At 41.1% G+C, this 24,343-nt stretch overlaps 1 protein-coding gene across 1 annotated transcript in view; it reads right to left on the reverse strand.

The window, feature by feature from the left end:
• LMO4 (LIM domain only 4) overlaps positions 1-23,795 on the reverse strand; it is a 41,335-nt gene extending 17,540 nt beyond the window's left edge. Inside the window, exons 1-2 of the mRNA XM_077277519.1 lie at positions 23,503-23,795; positions 20,631-20,869 (exon numbers count right to left, since the gene is read on the reverse strand). Coding sequence (XP_077133634.1) covers positions 20,631-20,866 — 236 coding nt within the window. The 5' untranslated portion in view covers positions 20,867-20,869; positions 23,503-23,795. The remainder of the gene's footprint in view (positions 1-20,630; positions 20,870-23,502) is intronic.
• Between the last annotated feature and the right edge of the window lie 548 nt (positions 23,796-24,343).

Genomic DNA, 24,343 nt, shown 5'->3' on the forward strand with positions numbered 1-24,343 from the left:
CAATCAAATGAGACCACAACATCTGCCATAGGGGGGCTGGGGGGGAGTAGTGTTGAAAGGGGGGAGGAAGTGGGAAATTAAAAAAAAAAATGATATACATAATTTTTTAATACATTTAAGCACTCACCAAAACAGTGCACACGTTAGTTAATGAAGATTGCATTTTACCTCCGTCAAGCGAGCGAAAAGTTAATTTCGTTTGACATTTTGCCTTTCAGGAGGCACTAGTGGCTGGCTCATAATATCTAGAACCCAAGGATAAGTCTTTTCCAAATGGACAGATGTTAATTACTGAACTTTTTTTTTTTAATTTAAAAGGGAAAGCTTATGCGGATCCCAAATTGAATCTAGAGTGGCTTGCCTATTATTTATAGTGGATTAGAGCACTGAATGCTTGACAATGAAAGGACAATGGTGTTACATTTCCTTCTCTATTAGAACTTTGGGATATTATGGTTAAAAAAAAAAAAAATCACACCTGTGAGAAGTTGACCCTGGCGGCCAGTCAAAAAATAATTATATATACATTAAAGTAGGATTCCTATTGCTTGCTATCTAGTTTTCCCATTTTATTTAAGTATTAGGCCTAATGTTTAGGGATTTCTCAGAGAATATGAGGCCATAAAACTATTTCAAGGGCTTTGTTACCCATAGCAACAGTTCAGCTGTGTGAACTGGATTGGACTGGTTGCTATGGGCAACAAGGATATGAAGATAAGTAGTCTATCACTGCCCAAGGCAACCAATCACAATGCAACAATTTATTGAAAATTAAAAGATGCATTGTGATTGGTCGATTTAAAAAAAATAAATAGAAAAAGATATAAAAATCATTCCTCTTGTATCCAACTGCTGGAGTCTATTGGTGGCTCAGTGAATTGTATAGTTGCCTTAAAGGGGGTATGCTTAAGTTATTAAGCTTTATTATTCTTTAATTAGTCAGACAACATTGCAATATGTAAGTTTTCAGTTGACATGCTTTTTTTTCCCTCATCTGCTGTTATTCTCCTGCAATGAAAGCTTTTATCTCACGTAGTGTGCAGTTGGCTTCCATGGAGCTACCGTAATTCCTGCCCAGACCCTGGTTAAGTATAAGCAGCAGCTACATTCCAAAATAGTGGTTAACTCCCAATATCCAAGCCACCTCTGACCAGCCCATTGATTTGTATTCACTAATTAGCTGCTCGCCACCCTCCCTCCTACCACTCAGCTCCTGATAAGCTGCTGTTATAAATCTAGTGATTGATAAGACTCAAACAGTGTAGACTGAATGTGTTACAGCAGAATGTGTGCCAGGCTTTATAGTTCTAATACTACAGCTGTACTATCAGAGGAACTGTAACTCAATGAGAGCACTCTCTGCCAGAAACCAGGACGTGAAGAGACTGGAAAGCTATGGGCAACTATGGACAACTTGAGAAAAGAACTCCTTCTTTAAAAAGGTATGTGCACATGACATCTTTTTCAGATGGATTCTGTCTGGACCCGCTTGATGAAGCGGAAAGAAAAAAAAAAGAACACACCATTAGTAAAGCAGCTACAGGGAAAGCGCCATTAGCATTTTCCAAAAACATGTTCTGCAAATTTCTCCTTTTATCTGAATGAACTCTCTAAAGGGAAATGACACTTAAAAAAAAAAAAAATCACACTTTACAGAGTTAAAATTAAAAAAGTGGACAATGCCTAGGTAATGTCATACCCTATGATCACCGACATGTACATGGGCATAGCAATTGACGAAAAGGTCTAAATATGGGATCACATTTCAAATAGTGATGAGAGAATGTGCTGGGATAAGGTGTTATCGGAGCATGCTCATGCGCTGACCGAGTGTCTTCGACGTGCTCGAAAATATGTTCGAGCCCCCACGGCTGCATGTCTAGTGGCCGTTAAACAGCTGAAACACTTCAGGGATTGTGTGTCACTCGGTTAGCACCTGAGCTTGGTTGGATATCACCCTATCTGAGCACATTCGCTCATCACCAATTTCAAGTTATCACTCGGACCTAACCAAATCATCCACATTGCTCCAGTTAACCATTTATACACATGATCTTAAAGGGAATGTCCCCTTACCTTTTGTTACGCCATGGCCCAAGATGTGTGAAATAAGTTTTTACTTTCCTTGGAATAGCACCAACTCTCTGCAGCTGCTCTGGTCTTTGTTGATCAGATACAGCAATATGTTATGTTTACAAAGCTCATAACCACTGTAGCTAATCATTGGGTTCAACTGATGTAGACAGCACAGGCCAATAAGCCCAATGATTAGCAGTAGCATTGTAGACCAAATGTCACGACTGCAGCCAATCAAAATAGACCTGGGGAGTGGTGTAAAGGTACTGATGGACCCATGGAGGCCGAGTAAAAGCTTAGTTTGTTACTTTATATGTCTCTGACAAGAGAATTTAAATTTATGAAGTCATGTCATCATATAAAGAGCCCCGTCATTGATTGTCAATGTCTATAGTTCATGGAACAATATAGGCTGTATAAGTAGCAGCCTGTATTCTGACTTTTTCCACTTCAAGGAGTTACACAAGCGTGGATGTGCTCTCTTTCTCCAAAACAGGGTCACTCATTTCAAGGTTGCATTTGGTATTACACACCTAAATTCACTTTCTAGGTGTGGAGCTACAATACCAGACACCATTAATAGTTATAAATGGCATTGACTGTAAAGCTGCCCATACACATAGGGCTAGGTTCATATTAATACAGGTCACCATGTCAGTGTATGTTGTAATCCTCAAAAAAAATACTCTGATGGGAACCCCGCATGAAGCCAACAGTCACTGTAGGCACCGTGTGGCCTCCACCCTAGCAGTATATTTATGTAAAAATTATTATATTATAAAATTATCGATTATATAATCTATTTATTTATTTATTTTTGGAATTTTTGAGCATGTATGAAAAAGTAGACTATTGCCAGGATGGAAGCCAGACTGTGCCCACAGAAATTCCACCTTCATTCTAGGGAATGGTTCCTTTGGGGTTCCAGTCAGAAAAGTTTGAGGTTTCCCACAAAACTCCAACATAGCGCCTAGCCTATGACAAGCATTGCTTTAAAACTATTCTCTCTCCCATAAATGTGGATTTCAGCCAAGTTATCCAATGTGTATGGGTGCCTATACTTCTGTGCCAGCTTTGTCTGTCATACGACCTTTCCTACGCACAACTGACCAGCCAGAATGCCTTCTGATACTCGTATATGGTCAGCATACAACTTGTGTAATTGCAAATGTTGTCAATTCTTTATGCTGCTACCCATTATCTCCATTAGGTATTTCAACTGGCCACTAAATGAAGTCATGGATTGGACTAAGATCTGTAACATTTCCAATCCTACTGATATGTTTTACAATATCAATTAGGATGTAATGTGAAGAATGATATTTCCCCATCTCTTGTACCCTCAGGAATTAAAGTTTCGCAAATGATATGTTGATCTAAACTATAGTACATTTTTGTAACAATTATAAAACAGCCCGTGCTCTAATCTGGGTTCAACTACGGTATTTTGTATCACAGAATAATTGGACAGTTTTAAAAAAAAGTTTTTAAAGTTTCAAGATTTTTTTTTATATTGTCCCCCAATATCTACCATATTGCACACTTCAACATCTACCAAAGAAACCCGCAAACTGAAGGTTGATAAAGCAGTTTGAAATGTGTGTACATGGAGTTGGTTATCCCTGTGTGCCACCGTACAGCGCACTATATGGAGACACGAAGCAGTAAGAGGTCACTGGAACCCTGTCCGTGCGGTGCAAGGTGCACAATGCCTTCAGCTGCCCCACTGATTAAAGAATCTCCCTAGAATTTCAAACACATTAAACCAATCTTAGAAAAAATGTTTTACATAAGAGCCGAGAGAGGAAAAAAAAAACATTCCTAGAAAATAAATTGAAGGCCGAGCTACAAAGGCTGCCCACCTACAACTTTCCAAACTATGTCATTCTTTCAATAATCACTTGGAAAGCCTTGTTCAAGTATGATTACCCCTAGGATATCTCTGAAATAAACTGAGGAATGCCCAGTGTGCTTTTAAAGAGGTTCTGCAATTGAATTGTCCCCGCAGTTGAAGAGACAGCCTTCAAGATAATTAATGGTGGTCTTCAAAACACAATAGCAAGACTGCAACTGTCCCTCTGCCACCCAGTTGGAATGTAGGGCTTTGCCTGGCAGCACAGCAGGGGTTAATAATGAGTCTTCGCCACTACCAGTGCTTCTCATTACAGGAACATGCTTCCTCCTTAGGAAAGAAGAAAAAAAAAAAAAAACTAATTGCCCGGAGTTTTCTGAATCTGATCTTGCAGGAGGCTTGTCATGTTCAAACTACTAATTTGCTGTCGCCACTTTATTGAAAATAGCCTGTAAGTTGTTATTAAATGTATCGACTGAACGACAGGGAGAGTAGTAAAAACTGCCCCTTAAGATGGCTTTTAATAGGAAGCCCGAGAAACAAATTTTGCAGCAGCATCGATTTGGAGAGTTCAATCAAAACTCCATTTCAAAACTAATTAGTCTGAGGCCCAGGATCGCACGCTGACACGTTCCTGCAGAATGCTCAGGGTGGTGGGAGAGGGGGAAGGGAGCCCAGAACACATGGTACTTCCGGATACAGGAGCCTTTGGCTGCCAGGCCCTTTATACAGGTACTACACAGAGGAGAGCTGAGGCGGGGCGAATTTAGGAAATGAATGTATCCAAAATTCCTAAAATAAACCTTGCTTTCACTGCTTGAGGGCCCTTGCAACATCCAGCTGCTAGTTACAGTCTCTTTTTTTTACCCTTTCTTAGAATGCACTACCAGCAGTCTCAGTTGTTGAAGTACCATTGGTGCAACCTGTGCAGCTGCACAGGACCCAAGAGGTAAGGGAACCACTACTACAACCTTCAAAGAACCAAGCAGTGTCTAGCATAGAGGTAGGATAGAGGACCACTACTACAACCATCAAAGAATCAAGCAGCGTCTAGCATAGAGGTAGGATAGAGGACCACTACTACAACCATCAAAGAACCAAGCAGCATCTAGCATAGAGGTAGGATAGAGGACCACTACTTCAACCATCAAAGAACCAAGCAGCATCAAGCATAGAGGTATGTTAGGGGACCACTACTACAACCTTCAAAGAACCAAGCAGCGTCTATCACAGAGGTATGATAGAAGACCACTACTACAACCTTCAAAAGAAGCAAGCAGTATCCAGCATAGAGGTATGATAGAGGACCACTACTACAACCTTCAAAGAAGCAAGCAGCCTCTATCACAGAGGTAGGATAGAAGACCACTACTACAACCTTCAAAGAAGCAAGCAGCGTCTATCACAGAGGTAGGATAGAGGACCACTACAACCTTCAAAGAACCAAGCAGCGTCTATCACAGAGGTAGGATAGAGGACCACTACTACAACCTTCAAAGAACCAAGCAGCGTCTATCACAGAGGTAGGATAGAGTACCACTACTACAACCTTCAAAGAACCAAGCTGCATCTAGCATAGAGGTAGGATAGGGGACCACTACAACCTTCAAAGAAGCAAGCAGCGTTTAGCATAGAGGTAGGATAGAGGACGACTACTACAACCTTCAAAGAAGCAAGCTGCATCTACCATAGAGGTAGGATAAGGGACCACTACTAAAACCTTCAAAGAAGCAAGCAGCGTCTATCACAGAGGTAGGATAGAGGACCACTACAACCTTCACAGAAGCAAGCAGCATCTAGCATAGAGGTAGGATAGAGGACCACTACTACAACCTTCAAAGAAGCAAGCAGCATCTATCAGAGATACAAAAAGTGCATTATGATGAGCTATTGGACTACAAAGCTCAATACTTTTCTTGTGCCCTTTTCTGCATATGTCCGCCCTTAAGCAGACCTGTTAAGAGCTGAAATCAGGGTTCTCAAACACACTGTCCAAGGGTCACATGTGGCCAGAGTCTGCATCATGTAGCCTGAGAGCACCTGAGCTACTGAGATGATCTCGGCCTGGTCCAGGGGGCCCACCGACTCCAGCGCTTCTCTTCAGCTAAATGTGCGTCAGTGGATGCACATTCAATTGAAATGTATTGCAAATCAGAGACTGGCTCTCTGCACTGCAATATCAGCCACCGGCGAATCAGAGGCCGGCAGCTGACATCGGTGTGCCTGTTTTACGCAGTGTAGGGCGTCACAGAAAAAAGGGTGCTGTTTGCCGAGTATGTGGGGACAGGAGGTGGATTGGTTTCGTTTTTGGATGTGTATGTGGAAAAAAAGAGAATAATTGGGGACACTACTACAAGATAGGGACCAGAACAAGGGACATTACTGCAGGAAGGGGACATTACTAACATAGGCAAAAAAGTATGTTTCTTATTGTCGCATCCGTAAATATCCAAACTATACAACTGTACCATAACCCACATAATGAATGCCATTAAAAGAGAAAAACCATGCCAAAAATGTTCAGAAGAAAATTTTGTATAGAAAAAAAAAAAAATAATAATAATGAAAAAGTCCTCTTGTCCTGCAACTAATGCAGTCCGTGGAATTCAAATATTTTCTAAGTGCGGCCCATATACCCAGCCATGTTTCAGAACCCAGATCTAAACAATCTTCTGTGTCAGACATTAGCTCATTACTGAATTGTACTGAAACTAAAAGTCCCAGCAGAAACTTTAAAGTGAGGATGCAGAGCATTCTGGGTCTCATAGTTCAGATAGACCACAGATATAACTATTTAACTATTCTTCATGCCAAAACAAAACCTACAAACTTTGACTTGTGCATAGACAATGGCCATCTGTCAAACTCATCAAGTTTGGCAAGATGACCTTCTGAACTGTTAAGGGCTGTCCCGACCTTACACCGATGGCAGCATGTACGAGTTGCCTTTTAATTACATTTATTTTTTTGCCTCTCTGTTGAACACACATGGATAGTCATCTGAGCAGAGTGTGCATGTGTAATGGAAGGTGTAACCAAAGGAATAGCTGGTAACATATGGTAAGCCCACCTTTGTCTAAAAGCTCCCATACATTAGTCAGACGAACTCGCTGATATCAATGTCGGCCAACAGTTTAATGTGTATGGGGCTATCCAGATTTTCTCCCGACAGCTGATGTTGGGGATGAAAGGATCCAGCCAGTTGAATTTGTTTTGTTCTACCTCGATATAAGCCACTGTTCATGGAGTCTAGTAGAGTCTCCCTCAGAGTAGACCGAAGTGATCAGCCAAGTCAAGGGTTTCTATGAATGGGGGGGGAGTCGGGAGAGATAGCCATCAGCCGAATGATCGTTTGGGCAACATCTATTTAGTGCATATGAGGAGCTGTAAAGGGATTTTCCCACAAATAAAGCACATTTTAATTAATAGATCCTGGAATAAATACAAGTTACATAATTGGATGTGTAAACAAAAAAAAAGAAATAATGTTCCTGTGCTGAGATAATCTTATAAATGTGCCCCTGCTGTGTACTGTGTAATGGCCGTGTCTGACCGTACAGGAACATGGTCTGATCATACCACAGCTCCAGGCCAGGGGAGGAAGCAAAGGAGTATACAGACAGGACAGCACGGGATTGCAGATGTCAGAAACAGGTGCTGTCTAGTGATGAGCGAGTGTACTCGTCGCTCAGGTGACCTCCGAGTATTTATGACTGCTCGGAGATTTAGTTTTCATCGCGGCTGCTGAATGATTTACAGCTACTAGCCAGGCTGAGTACATGTGGGGGTTGCCTGGTTGCTAGGGAATCCCCACATGTAATCAAGCTGGCTAGTAGCTGTAAATAATTCAGCTGCCGCAAAGAAAACTAAATCTCCGAGCAGTCATAAATACTCTGAGGTCACCCGAGCGTGCTCAGGAAAACCCGAGCAACGAGTATACTCGCTCATCACTAGTGCTGTCCTGACTGTATGCTCTTTTGCTTCCTCCCCTGCTCAGGAGCTGTGGTATGAGAAGACCTTGTCCCTGCACGGTCAGACACAGCCATTACACAGCAGGGGAACATTTATAGGATATTTTTAACTCCTCCAGTTGTGGAGCTTATTACTATTCTAAGATTGATTGATTAAAGTGTACACTGTTCGTTGGACAACCCCTTTAGGCCGTCTTCACATGTCCATGTTTGCAGCACATGTGGCATCTGTTTTTCACGGATACCAAACATACTACACATTATGATCTATGGTGCTGTGCACATTTCCGTTTTTAACCAGCAGCACACATGACAAGGGCCAATACGAGTCTATGAGTTCGTGTAAAACATGTACAGCACATGGATGGATGGATGGATGGATGTACATGGTTAACGCTGCAAACTATAAGGAGCCTTGGAATTAATTTTTCTTAAGCCATACGGGAGGAAAAAAAAACCAGATGGCAAACTGACCAAAAAACAGTTTTTTTCTAGTACCGGTATTATAGTATTACTTATGCGTGAGGGTGGCCTAAAGGTGTATGGCCAGCTTTCAGTCACCCTTACCTTTAGACCTGAATAAGAAATGCTTATCTATGGCATTTTATTTCATAAAAGGTTTCCTGTTTGACTGCAGTCGGGCTGTAGAATTTTTTTTCAAACCCTCCCCCCCCCCAAAAAAAAAAGAAAAAAAATTATAAATTATATCTAAATCGAATAGAAACAAATTCTTTTAAAGATTGAAATCTATAGGAAACAGATCATAATGGATGGTATGAGAGGTATTCAAAAAAATAAATGCAAATGCAAAAAACGGAAACTAGTGTCCATTTATAAACAGATGTCTGATTTGTTTTTTTTAAAGATGGGTCTATTAAAAACAAAAACTTTGCTTTCCATATAGTATTGGCTTATTGCTTTTTTGACACGGGTTCACCTGTATCTAGATGTATGTGCACACCGAGTCTTCAGGCGGATTCTGAGGGTATGTGCACACGCTGCAGATTTTGCTGCAGATCCGCAGCAGTTTTCCCTAAGTTTACAGTACCATGTAAACCTATGGAAAACAAAAACCGCTGTGCACATGCTGCGGAAAATTCAGCGCGGAAACGCTGCGGAAAAAAAGAAGTAGCATGTCACTTCTTTCTGCGGATTCCGCAGCGGTTTTCAACCTGCACCAATAGGAAAGTGCAGTTGAAAACCCGCAGAGGAATCCGCAGAAGAAACCGCAGGAAAATCCGCAGTGAAAACTGCAGTGGTTTTGCACTGCGGATTTTACAAATCCGCTGCGGAAAAATCCGCAGCAAATTCCGCAACGTGTGCACATACCCTGAAGCGGCAAAATCATCCCATACAATGAGCAGATTGCTGTGCACATGATCCTTATGTCACTTTTATACGCTTCAGGTTTCTGGAAACCCTCAAGTGTTTAGAGGGGTATTCCCATCTCCAAGATCCTATCCCAATATGTAGTAGGTGTAATAATAATGTTAGCAGATACCTCCAATTAAAAATGCAGTATAGTTCTTCTGATTTGCTATGTTGCATTCCCAGTGTAGGGCATTGCAGTAGCTTAGGCATCCATGTTTATGACCACTAACAGCTAACTCACTGTATGAGTGGTCGTAACCATGGATACACAAGGTCCTGCAATGCCTGCACATAAGACGTAGCGAATCAGAAAAACTATGCTACATTCCTGATTGTTCAACAATAAATAATAATGTATTATTATTATTATTATTAATATTACTACATCTACTACATATTGGGATCTTTGAGATTGAAATACCCCTTTAAAAATGAAATGACGTGCACATTGTTACCGGTATACGGTGATCTATGCCGGTAATGGGGCAGCCGCAAGAATGACGGCGAAGACGATGGGCAAGCCACTTTTGAAAAGTGATCGCCATTATTTTCCTAATGTGGCTTCACATGAACAAAACACTTAGTAGCTGCGTCTAAATTTTGCTGTGTGCACATAGTAATTAGACAATCTTTAGGCCATGTTGGGATCACGAGAAAGAGGAAGGATTTAAATAAAAACTTCTCTAACTTATTCCTAGTGATTTGCATGTCAAATCGACAGGACAAGGGATCGTTATTCCCGTACAGAGGGTGGCGCCATGCAAATCCGTCCTGCTCGTGCCTGTTCCTGACGGTGTATCCAGAACTGCTGGTGTTGATGGGAAGCCCCAAAACTATAAAATGTGTATTCAATGGGGGGAGTGTGAGTTTAAATGAAGAATTCAGGGTAGAATGCAACTCAAAGACGAGCAGGAAGCCAATAGGATTCTGCAGCGGAGAAGACACAGGTTGCAAATCTCTGCTCAGCAATGAAACTACTCTCATCATGTACTGGCAGCATGCTGGGATTTGTGGCGGCAGATTGCGGCTATAAATCAGATGTAGGTCGGAAATATTGGAGATTCTATCGATATTGTAGGCGCAGATGGCAATAGGATACTTTTTTCATAAACAGTTCTAAGTCTCGTGTTACACTGTAAACAAACAGGGCTGTCACCGAGTGTTCCGTCTACAGCCATCTTCATTAGAAGTCATTAAAATGTCATCTTTTGTTCCACCGTTAACAGTTTGTCACTTAAGTGAATCACTGGACCTTTATACAAGTTTGTAAGCCACATTACACTTCTGCAGTCTGCTGTTCTGCATGTGGACACAGCCAATTTACTCCATGTTAATGTACCCGGCATCGGGCTCTAGAACTTTTCATCAGGACGCCAGAGCGATGGACAGAGAGAATGGAAGCGTATACTTGGAATATGAGGGAGGTTTATCCATATGCAGGATCAGGACCAGTACTGGAGATTGTGTGTCTAGAACTCATGGATTTTATCTGTTTGCGAGGGGTCCGACTGTCAGCACACCCACTGATCAGCTGTTTGAAGGAGCAATTGTGTACATCAGTGTTTCCCAAATTCCAGTCCTCACCGACCCCACAGGTCATGTTCTCAGGATTTCCTGAGTATTGCACAGGTGGTGGAAGTTTCATCAAGCCCTCAGGAATTCTCTCACCTGTGCAACACTATGGAAATCCTGAACACATGACCTGTGGGGTCCGTGAGGACTGGAGTTTGGGAAACACTGGTGTACATGCTTCAGCTTTTTTGCAAATGGAACCGGTCGGGTCCTCAAACACTATTAACCTGCAGATATAGGGTTAATCTGTAGGACATTGTCCCAAAGCTATGAGGCTGCTGCACTGAAAGCACCGCTGCCAGGAGGAAGTTAACTATTCCCTGCAGATTTCAGTCATAGACACGTGTTGATGAGACTTCAGTCACCACTCAGTACAGAGTAGGGGTGGCTATAACCGAGCACCGGCACTGACTGACAGCCATCTCTTCACTGACATGCTGTAGAGCCGGCTGTCAGTCAATTTACAAGGGCGTGATTGTAGCCACCCCTAAGCAGTGATCGAACCACCATGACACGTCTCTGACTGAAATCCAGAGGCTGCCAGCCAAAATAAGTGTTCCACCCTGATGATGGCACTTTCAGTGTGGCGGTCTTACAGCTTTAGAATCCTACTGACCCACAGATTAACCCCAAATCTGCAGGTTATTTGCGTTTGGGGACATGATAGGTTCCCTTTAAAATGTAATAATACCAAGCTAGGTAGTACTTGACTACACCATACTTTTGGCATGCAAGGCATTGCGGTGTTGTGCCATGAGGCGATGGGCCATCAATTTTACAAGGCTGCAGAACCCCTTTAATTTATACTTTAGCTTGAATGCATAGAAAATGTCACCCGCTAAGTAAACTTTGCTACGTGTATATTGTTCCAATGTGCGATAACTCATGATCATTATAGGGCCCGTGTCTAAAATAATTTTTTCCTAAATTTAGGATCCAGATAACCACTGTGTGAAACCAACCTACTAGAAGTAAACTCCTGACATACTAGACACCTATGGCAAAAAAAAAAAAAAGTGATCATTAAAAAGATTTTAAAAAAATATAGTTTCTTTCAACATACAGAAAATCTACAAATTTCCACAATCTATTATTTCAGTAGCATCCCATAATAGTCTGGTATTAAAACTCATCTCCATTCATTGGGGCCACTTCACTTGGTCAGGGTTGAATCTCAAAACTTTGAGCCAATCCTCTGTTTTCATTTAACAAGTGTCAGCCATTGCTCTACTTTGTCAATTTTATTTTTACTAAAGTGTGTAATAGTCCTAAAGCCATTGCCTAAGAGAGTAATAGACAAATAAAATGGAGAACAATCTCCCAACATTTCAGATCATAATTAGTTTAGATAGATAAGATCTCAGGTTAATAACTCTTACACATCTTGATGGATATCATAAATGTGCCAAACCTGTTTTTTTTTTGTTTTTTTTACATACATCAAAAAGTTATCACTAAACCAAGTATACAAACTGCAGTGGTGTAATGTATCTAGTTGGGAAACAAATTAGTAATCAGCATTAGTCCATGGTCTCCAGTAGGCAACGACTGACCAAAAGGAAAAAGGAAGAAAGTTCACATGACAGTATTTTCGGTCTGAGTGCTGTCTGGAAAAAAAAAAAAAAAGTCCTCACATGGACAGAGCTTGCAGTAATGTTATTCAATTGGGCTGTGTAGATGACTGTCAGAATTAAAAAAAAAAAAAAAAGAATAAAGTAAAATTATATTTAACTTCCGATTAATAAAAACAAATGCCATACAGATGTCACACAGATGAAAAAATGTCCATCATTTCTGAATGAAAATGAGGCTTTCTTTTACGCTCGTGATAACTTATCTTAAAAGGGGTTGAAGACCCTCATGTGTTCCACCGAAGGTCTCACTTGCACTAGTGCTAGCCAATGTTATATCCGCACTAGGACTAATGTTATACTATGGGGCAGTGCAGTTCTGCGTTTTTTTGTTTTTTATTACATCGAATCGGTGGGTGGTGAAAAAAAAAATGTAAAAAAATTAACAGCATGCTGCAAGTGGATCCGCAAATCAGATCCCACACATCTATTCAAGTCTACTGAGGTGTGTGTAACATAGGACTGCACTCGGATGTCATCCAAGTGCAGTCCGATTTACGATGACACAGACAATAGAGAAAATGGGAGAAACTAAGTTTTCCGCACCGAAAGAATCGGATCACAGTAAACGGACACTGATCAAACTCAGATCAGAGTGTAAGTAGAATGTCATTACCATTATGGAGTCCTCATGTGTGAGCGATCCCCAACATATAGACGACTTCTGCTTATTTAATAGATTAATTACTACATGTAGTGACGTATGAAATACATAGTAAGCGGGGGAAGCTTGGAGATTCTTTCACATTTTGCCAAGACTCAAATTAAAGAAAAAAAATTGAAGAAGATATGTACCAAATTTTAGTATAACACTTATTAAAATTCAGTCCCCAAGAGCCAAATCCCCAAATCCACTGCTATGGAAGAAGCAACAATGTGTTCTATAGGGCAGTTCCAGAATAAACAGTTCCTGAAAAGCCTCAGGTGACTTCTTCTATACTTGGACATTTGGCCATCCGCTTATGACTCCTTTGGGTTTCGTTCTTCTAAAGGATCGCGGCTCGACTATCAACTATGTAGGACAGGTATCATCTTACCATGGTGTGCCATATAATTGACAGGCGAGGCAAACAACAGGGTGTGATTGTTTTATTATTGTGCGTAGTATTTGAGACATATATCATGAGATATTTTGAAGGACAAGTCTCAGGCGTTGCCATGATGTAGAAAATAAATATATATCTCAATAACTTTACCAAAACTTATCAACAGCTATAGGTTTAAGCAATATATGCAACCACGGACCTGGTCAACGTATATTACCCTTTGGCCAAGTTCAGACTTTCATTATAATACACCAGTATTTGGAAGCCAAAACCAGGAGTGGGAGACAAATGTAGAAGTGGCGACATGTTTCTATTATACTTTTCCGGTCCTAATTTTGGCTTACAAATACTGACCGAATACTGACCGTATGAACGTGGCCTTTCCCCGAGTATATCACAACCCCACATCGCTTGTGTTTAGTTATGGAGCGGCACAAATAATTTGTCAGGTACATGCTACACCTGTAACAAAATGAATGATCACTGAAGAAGATGGCGGGCTACCCAATTAAAGTTGGATTCGGTAACAAGTACAGTCAATGGACCAGAGAAGCCCTTAGTGCTTTTTAAACAAGGCCCTGCATTGTAAGCCCCATGTTGTCTTCACTCCTTTGTATGAAATAACCACCCAAGACCATATTCGCTACACAATACAATACTATCTATTGTCCTCTTATAATTGCCTGGATGTTGGTTATCAGTCTTAGTGCATGAAGGTCGTTTGTAGGTCAAACCCAATTTCCCTAACGTTGTCCAGTACGATAGGTTTGTACTTCCCTTTTCTCACGCTCCCTTACGTAAGATTGGTCAAAAAAAAATGTTTTTCCCTCTTTCATGGGAAATGTTCAAATCACGTCTGTATAGGCCCGAATATTTAATTATATCATTTTCTGGAAATTGAAAAATCTCGGTTGAACGTAAACCCTTGTAAATGACGAGAAGTAATTGCTTTTCACTTTGAGCCAAGAATGAAGGCAACTATGTAACTGTAGCCTTTTCTAAAAACTTGTTTTCACAGGGTTTCTGTGAGGCAGGAGAGTTAATTATCTAACCAGGGGATTGTGCAGGACAGTGTTTGATTTAAAAGGCTCGAGGCTTTAGGTGCTCAATTAAGTAGCTATCAGTCTCAGTCTGGACTTTAATGGGCTTTTTCTTCCCCTCCTCTCCAACTCCAGCTCTGGGGGGGTGAGAGATACACCCCAGGTCAGGCTAATTAAAGCCAGGGGACTCCTTAATTGTGATGACAGAAATGGTTTCAGTTTCCTCTGCTAAGGTCTTCAGACTGGAGGAGATCGTTAATATTTTAGCATTTGGGGAACACAATCAATCTCAAAAACAGCAAGATGTGCCTAATACGGTGAGACCATTTACAATTACAGGCAGATCATTGTTCTGAAGGCTAGATCTGACATAAGAGATTGCCTACATGTAAATATTTTATTTAATGATCTCTGCTGCTTGGTGTCACTGGATCTCATCTAATCTACAGATGTCGCCGGAGTTAAAGCACTAAAAAGAGATAGGGGTGAAGTACTCGAGAGAGCTCAGTCCGAACGGGAGGGAGAAAGGAGATGTACATCAACGAACATCTGAAGATTTGTATAATAAAAGCAGCAACAACTCCAAAATATGAGAACAATAAATATAACTCGAGCACAACTATGCCCCCTATAATAACGCCGGTAGAGAAGGCTGTTTAGCCCTTGCCTACACTGTCGTTCCTGCGTGATCTGACCATCTGGTGTGGTGAAGAGCTCCTGCAACATATGTTGGGTGGTACAATTTTTTTGTGGCATCCATACCGGGCCAGAAAATTGCATGCATGGGTCCAATTAATTAGTATTGCACCCATGCTCGATATTCCCCCGATGTCGTACAGTTGCCACTTTTAACTGTTTCAACAACCGTATAGGAGCGATGGATCATACCAGGTGGTTAAATGAAGCAGGTCAACGAAAGTTAGTATGCTTAAAGCAGGCTGATTGAGAACACTAGGTCAGGGGCAGATGTAACAATATAGAGTCTTTAAAAGGGGTTGTCCACAACTGTAAGACACCCCTTTATTGCCCCAGTATTCTGCATAAATAACACACAAAAAAGTATATAATAAAGTACTACTTTTCCTCTCTGAGACTTGTTCTCACCGCCAGTTTCAAGAAAAATAATGTCACGTGACCCCTGCAGCCAATCAGCAGCAGTTTTCACATCTGAGCGGAAGAACAGACCGAGCAAAGGAGGCAGTACAGGTCTGGGAGGTAACTGCAGCTTTTCTTACTGATGCAGAACAACATGGCGATTAATAGGAGGTTGTTGAGTAGTCGACAGCCCCTTTAAGGCCGGGTACAGAGTAAAGTATGCAAAATCATGTTTTCATTAAAAAAACAAACACAATTTTTAATCTATATTGTCATTTATATGCTGTGTGTCTGTTGGTTGTGCTTTTTATTTCTACATCCGTATGTAATCCGTATAACACCAGTTTTTCATGCAAACAATTTAATCAAAAGTCAGATACAGTTTGCGATCCTAATTGTAATGAATTCACTAAAAAAAAAACATGAAATATGGATGGTAAACTGTATGTGAGCCTCTTATTGCGAACTTAGTGACAAAGCACGATCTCCCTTGATCCAGATTTCCTTTTTTATTTTCTTTTTTATTATTCTTACATGCAAAGCATTGATTCGGGGGTTAAATTGACTCCTCAATGACTTGCATTGGTCAGGGTGCTGTCCACATGCTATTAGTTATGCTTACGTGCAGCATATGGACTAATTAAATAACGAGTCCTCATGAGGCAGGTCCTTAAAATAAGAAAAAAAAAAGAAGACAGCCTTGTTCATATTTGTTAAACTTGCTTACAATGCCGGAGCCTATGAAATATGGCCCTTTAAAGGGACGTGACAGGTAAGCCTTATAACCTTTATGACTGATCATACATTCTTAGGATATATTTTATATTATCAACAATTTGTGTTTGATGCCGGAACCCATTTTTCTATGTGCACAGCGAAAAAAAACAAACCTAAAACCTGAGCTTATATATGGAGTTCAGTGTCCAGCTATACAAGTTAAGAACATAGGATTGATGGACAGTGCCTATTTTATAACAGGCTACAGAAGGAGAGACATTTATCATGAGCCATGGGACACTTGTCACAGACGTCACTCAAGTGACACAGATTTTACATAGCGCCCAAGTCAGGCCCTGTGAGATTATTAAGAATATTGATTTGGGCTAAATACATAATAAAGTAAGGCAAATATTTATGAAGGCCAAGTTATTCAATAATAATGTTAATAATAATAATATTGGCTATAGTCCCTATATAACGCCTACATATTTAATCAATGCTATTTAATTACATGTTTAAGAACTGCCCTGCAGATAATGCCTGCAAGCGATGACCATTCCATAGCCATAGTACTATATATATATATATATATATATATATATATATAAAACAATTCCACTCTAAAAAGTATCATTAAAAACAATAACAAACCTACTCACTGAATAACACATACAGTAATGGTAGAAAAAAAAAACCAAAAAAACACATTGATCTTCTGGTACCGCTCCTTAAAAATAAAATAAATAAAAAATTGCACTGACTTAAGGGAAATTTATGGTCCTCAAGGTCATATGCATTATTTCATTTTTCATCTAAAACACTGTTCTTCAGCGTTAACCGGCTTTATAAGCAATTATATAAGCCTTTTTTTTTTTTCATTTATGTCCCTTCTGCAGAGGAGTGCAATGCATTAACCTCCAGCTCTCCAGGGGTTAATGGGAGGTGTATTAAACGCTACAAAGTGATGCCAAGAGCCAAGTCCATTAAAGGTACTTCATACTAACTGGATACTAAGGCACCTTAAAAGCTCTAGGAGCTATTGATACTTAAGAAAAAAAAAAAGAAAAAAAAGAAAAGGGCTGTGCATAATGGCTGCAGCTACATTAGAGAAGGAGGAAGGAAAAAAAAAAAAAAAAAGCTGCCAAATTACGCTTGGTTAATTCAGAGTAACAGATCTGCCCCCAAGTGAATTGGAGGCCTTGAATTAATTCTGTTATGACAAATCAAGATAAACGTTCCCCCTAAATTGCATGCGATTTAATTAATTTTTGAGATCCAGGTTTTTTTTTTGTTTTTTTTTCTTCTATTTTTTTCCCCCTCTCCCAGCTAATAGTTCACAGGCTCCTGTGCTGTCATTGTGCTTGAGTGGGCAGACTTCAAAGTGATATTAAATAACCAACTATTAGATTTACCTAGCACGTCCTATTGGAAAAACGCCATTTAATTACCTAGCCTGTTCAATTAAAGGGACAGCATTCCCTGAATATAGCAGCTTGCTGTTGATTACCAGGGAAATTAACTCTCTGCATGATGTCTCTTGGATTCCTTCTAAAGAAACGAGGAGGGGCTCAAAGGAGGTGGGGGGGGGGGGTAGTCAGCTTCCAGACGTATTACTTCAGCAATTACAGCGCGGACCTCCATCTAAACCGGGATTTAGGACTGGTGGGGGTACTAGACACCGCCATTATTAATGCCTGTTGTGTTACACCAGATTCCATGTGAAAGGAAACGACAGGAGAGTACCGCAACTCATTTTTATCATGTTTTCAATATTGACTTTTCCTAGTTGGGTTCAAGAATAGAGACAACTCCCCCCAAAAAATTATGCGGACTGCAAGTTCAAGGAAAAAAAAAAAAAGTCACAAAACCAGGACTGCAAGGGGTTAAAACGTCACTTAGACAATAACACAACAGGCATTAACAGACTGTCATTCCCTATGTGACCCATCAGCCAAGGAGAATCGATGGCAAAGAACCATCGATAGGACCTCATTGTACTGGAAAAGACGTAGGTGAAGAACTCAAGCCCCCTCTTTGGCATTTTAAATCTTGCTGGCCCGATACAATGCCCGCCGACAGGGCAAGAGATGTGCGGAATCGAAAAATTCTGTAATCACATCAACATCTCTCCAAATCCTTTTAATGTTCCCCCCCCCCCCCCCTCCCCGGTCCGTCAGACACTGGCCCTTTAACAGTCTGAATCCTCAGCCCTGGTTAATAATCCCCTCTCTTACAGGCCAATTTTGTTAATTAAATGTTTTGTTTGCAATGCAGCTCTCATTCATTTCGGACACGTCATTCCCGAGCAGATCTAAGCCAGGGCCCAGATCTCATTAGATAAAACCTATCAGGACTAAAAGAAAATGGAGGAGTCACTAATTAAAGCTTTTAATTGTGTGTATTCACTGTCAGCCTGTTTTATCTCGAATCTATGATTGTAAGCTACATGTCAGTCTCCCACCAAAGCACTTTCATTAATGGAAGAGGTGGATTTCAAACCATCACCACTACACCACCCCCCCCCCACCTCGAAATGAAGGGTAGAGCTGGAGCACTTTTTTGGCCTCACTCAGAAGGTCCTTCTCAAAGACAACCATGTCCTTACATCAAACTCTCAAGACATTTTACTTAGTCCCTTACCTTTGTGCTTGCCCGTTTTGACAGGCATCTTAATTTCACCATTCAACGATTACATAAGGGGTCAACATTTTTTATGTACCTTTAATTGTATAATCTCAAAAGTATTAGATAGGATACGGAAGTCCTTTTAATTGTATTCGAGCCTTATTTACCACATTTCGAAAGGAAGCCATCTATAGAAGTTCATGAACACAGGTGGCTTTAGACATTTGTCCATTGATCTCTATCTGCACAGGTCCCATGGCATACGTGGAGAATTCGACAGGCCCATATGGCCACAGCACCTTGGATCACACTATATATTAGACCTCTTTAGGTTCCCGATACATGTACTGAAAATTACCAGAAGCTACAGACCTCTCAAATGGATATCAGTCAGGTTTTCCTGATCTATCGCAACATAAAAAAAACTAAATGAAACTTGAGACTTAGGGCTCCAGACCGTGTGAACGAGCCCTTATTGTTGCACTAAGCACACATATACAATAAAACTAATGATGGGATCCAGATGATAACACCAACTCTGTAATTAGTACCCAGAAGTTAGATTTTACAGAAAGCTGTTTACTGCTGGATACATCTGTAACATAGGAAGCCTTCAAGACAGTGGTGTCAATTTTTCCACTTGAAACAAATGGCTCTTTTCTCCCATGTTCTGCTCCATTTAATTAAAATTCTGTCGAGCCCACAGCAGCCACCGAGAAGTCTAGAACTGGCTCCGGTTTGTTAAAGCATGTGCTGATTTCCTAACATTTAAGTCTTAAAAAAAAAACCACTTAGCGAAATTAATGTTGCAATCCCTCAAATGGCCTTTTCAGTGAGCATATTACTTCTATTTAGCTGATTGAGGACGGTGGGATTCGGCTGGACATAGGTTAGAGCGTTTGGACTTCATCATTTTAACACTAAATGAGGTCTTCAGTGTTCCTAAATCCCAGCGATGGTGTAACCGGATCCTACTTTAACCCCAGAACATTCCATACTTCAAGAGCAAAAGTTGAGCCAGTATCTTAAGGAATATGTTACTGATTGTGTTTGATGTCTAAATTGGCAATTTATGGACGACTTAACCGAAATCTTGCAGACTAAAAAGTGCAGGGCATCCAGGTGCATCAGTGTAATAAAGCGTTCACTTAAATTAAATATGTAATCTTTCAAATGCCTTTCGGTTTAATGACTTAAGAAGCTTGGTTTCACCTGGAAAGATCGCATGGGCACACTATCCGTATTGATTCCCATCTTTAAAATGACATTAGGAAGCATGATGGACATCTAATTAATCTGTGCTCACATCTTGCGCAATTAATGGGTTATTACTTAGGATGATTACATCCAGAAGTCAGGAAATGGATCATTTTCTAAAAGGAAGGGAATGCAAAGATGCCCAAACCAGTTTAGTAATTAGGAGATTCGACATGTTCCATCATGTGCGGAGTGGAAACTATGTGCAGATAAAAATCCGGCAATATTTCACTTATTTGTAAAGAACCATTAGCTTCGGACTTCGGATGTTATCATCACACGATTTGGCTCAGGCAATGTTTTGCTCCGAAATTGGACTGTAGTTAGGACTGAAATTGTTGGGCACACAAGATAAAAAGTAGAGACACACGTACCTGATGTAGTCATTTCTGCAGAGAATCATTCCACTCTTTGTATAGCACGAGGTGCCAATTTCCCCAAGTTGAGCCTGACAGCATGAACACTTGAGGCATCTACTATGCCAGTAGCTGTCCATGGCGTAGAGCAGGAACCGATCTGCAATCTTTCCCCCACAACCTGCGCACCTTTTCCAAGAGAGGGTGCTAGCGGTCACTGGGGGAGGCTGGGCACTACTACCTGGGTTCACCATGGTCTAAAAGAGTAGAACAAAAAAAATAGAAAAAAGAAAAGTTATTGAGGATGCTCTTCAATCTTCATATGGTTTTCTAAAACAGTAGCAAATCAGTGGATCCAGCTAATTAATGAAGACGGGAAGAGCCTATTTATTTTGTTTGGGGTCAGTGATCTGTCAAGAGGTTCCACCCACCAGATCACTTTTACTGAAAGCCCTCCTCTCAACTGTCTGAAGTTGTGCCAGGACTTCAGGAGGACAACTTGAGAAATAATGAGTAGTTGGTAATAGAAGGCATAGTTGGGTAGTAGGGTTTGCATTGGAACCATATTAATCAGGAATAACTTCACTGAAGAGGATCTTTTTGGATCATTCAGGGCTCTTCTATAGATATGATCCACCAGCAACAAAGTAATTTACCATATTCATCACAAAAAAGTGAGGGGTAAAAACTTATTGGACTTTTTTTTTCTAATTTTTTAGTTGCTATTTTCCCTTTGTTATGCTGGCCATTTAATCAATGTCTCATTATTGTTGGATCAGCTGAAATCTCATTTCATTTCAAAGGCAATCAATGAATGTCATTTTGGAATTAGGAGCCAATAAACCTGGGTTGAACTTTAGGAAGCCCTGCTAACTTGTTACACAAACAAATAACACTTTTGTATCACTAATCTGTCCTTGATCAGCAATTTAAATGCAATGAATGGACACCTTCAAAAGGCTTCCATTTACAGATAAGTCAGAGCAGACACAATTGAACCTATAGACTGAATCCAACATCTGTCAACACAATTTCAGAAGCAAAGAACCACTTTATCTCAGGACCATAAGCAGTCATTTCACCAATCTTGTCATTTAAAACCCCCTTTACGCATAAAGTACCTAAACTGGGCTCATCTAAACTGTGCCACCATCTCTAGAAGGAGAGCTAGGGAAACGCAGTTAAGATGATCGTGTATCCACAGTATCTAAACTTCACTGCTGGCATTAAAACTGCATTTTTTGGATAAAAAAAGAACCTAAAATGAATGTTACTCTGGGTTTGTAACCCTCTATACATAAGTACTTCCTCCCAAAACATCATATTTCAAGAGTGACCTAATTGTGTCTTCTAATCAATGGTTTGTGAAATGCCATAATGACTTTGTAGCACGCCAGTAGTGATCTATGAGAATTAGAGACACGATGTTACATATTTGTTTACAAATATACATAAGAAACACTGTCATGGGAAAAAGAAAGTTTGGAGCCAGTGAAGTTGATGGCAATATTTGAAGACATTTTGCTAAGGACAGTAAATAAACCACATAATCTGCTATAATCAGAACTGTACCTTTTAAGCTGTAACAAAACACTAGGACTTGGGAAACGGAACCACTCTAAAAGCCATTATCTTTGTGTACCCAAATGCATCATACCTTTATGTAAATTGATTTATCTGATGCATTACTCAACGAATGGCTTTTGGTAACAATTTCATCTCCAACCCCTAAATGAATCTGCATTTCCTGCCCAGAATCCACCAAGTGTTTTCATGTCCTTTTTTTTTTTTTTTCTTCCCCTCTTAGTTTCGAATTTCTTTTAGAAGGACAGCCTATGACCGACCTCAAGCCTTGTCAAAAGGTAAAAAAAAAAAAAAATAATAAAAGAAACGTGACACTGCGCCAGGCATCCAGTAACCACATTAAGTAAAGCTCTTAAAGACAAGCAATACCTTAATGCTGATTAAATCTACTAGAGATGAATCCTTCTTTACTGACCAGAAAGGACTCTCAAGATAACTTATAGGGAGGGCGCTCATCAAGTTTCATCGCAGTCGAGGAAATAAAAACCTTTTAACTTTAATAGAACTGCTACATAAATTATATAGCCAGGCAATTTAGGGACTGTAGAGGGAAGCCAGCAGTGGCAGCTAGAGGCAACAGCAGCGACTCCTGTTTAATGGAGATCTCTAGAAGAAGAAGAAGAAGGGAGGCGGAGGAGGAGGAGGGTAATTTGTAATACAAAAAAAACCCCAAAACTGTAAGGTGGGTTTTAATTAGGCTAGTCGGTGGATTACCAGTTCAGAGACCTATGGCCACTTTGATCCTCGTGCCACTGGGTTTCGCAGAAATAAAAGGCTTCCCAGTTCTCCCTTCGAGAAGGCGGGTGGCGATCGCCCAATTTACAATTAGGCTAGGGAATCCTTTCCACACAAAACAGAGTAGAGGAAGGGGTGGGAGAGGACAGAAACCTCTGCATCTATAGCGGGGGGCACATATCTGCTGCTGTCAGGGACTAGTGAGCTTTCTTCATTCTGCGTCCCACAACGGAGCGGGAATAGGGGCCAGGGAGCCCACCAAGTGCGCAGACACTGAAGGAACCCTACACCCAAAGTCTAGCTCCATTTGCTGTGCGGTTGAATACAATCTATTGTCATGTCTGTAAGCAGCCATTGGAGAAGGCTGCCCATAATGTTCTTCCATGGGATTACTGACAGGACGTCCAGACAAATAGGTGCCCCCCCACAACCATGACTTTATGTGCCATCACTCCAGTTGGGGTGGGAAGCCTCCAGGGGCACTTACATTGCAGACTTTCTCTCAGCTTTGCACTTTAAGCTTCCATGATTAACCCTTGCGAGTCACAAACACACAGAGATCGTTGCTTACCTTTCCCTGCTTCCCAGAATCACAGTTGTAGCAATGTGGAGAATGCCCAGCTCCAGGAATAGGGAAGGCAGCCGTCCGATCCAAGGTGCTGCTGCTCCCCACAAGCGCAGATCCTGCCTGCTGGGACCGGGAAGTTTGCTCCTGGTCGCTGGCCAACTCCTGGGGTCAGCTCCTGGGGTGAGGAGTCCTGTGAGCCGCTGCTGCTGCCTGCTGCCTGCTGCCTGCACTGGAGGCCCCGGCTCTCTCGCTGCTCTCTCTCAGCTCTCTGCTCTCTCTCCAGCCTGACATGTGTTACTGACGGAGCTGAGCCCAGCACTGCTGCCTGCTGGCTCCTCCCAGCACTGCTGCCTGCTGGCTCCTCCCAGCCCAGTCCCCTTTTCTGATTGTTCAGGCGGAATAATAAAATGAGCCGAGGGAAGGCCAGTGCCTGAGACTGGGGGCAGTGCACAGGATGATGGATAGATCAGGTGGAGGAAGCCTTTTTATTTATTTTTTGCATGTTTACCCCCCTTTTTTGAAGTCATGTAATTGAGAGATCCAGTCCCAAGTAAAGACCCGAGCTGCCTCTGACAATGACAATGAGGGACGTGTCGCAAATTAACCCTTGCACTAGCAGCTACATGGTTAAACCAGAAGTTTTGGAGGGTCTCTGCATAGGAATGCAGTGTGTGCCCTCCGCAGCACATGATCGGACGCTGTAGCTCGGGCAGCACTGACGCACTTTTTCACGCATAGTAATTGAATGACTGACGTGTTCACACACTATTAGCACCACTAAGAGCTGGTGCATACAACCATAATAATCAGACGACTGCTATCCATGGCTTTCAAGGATAATTCT

This window comes from Ranitomeya variabilis, chromosome 8 (genome assembly GCF_051348905.1).
Source record: "Ranitomeya variabilis isolate aRanVar5 chromosome 8, aRanVar5.hap1, whole genome shotgun sequence".
NCBI classification, from domain to species: domain Eukaryota; kingdom Metazoa; phylum Chordata; class Amphibia; order Anura; family Dendrobatidae; genus Ranitomeya; species Ranitomeya variabilis.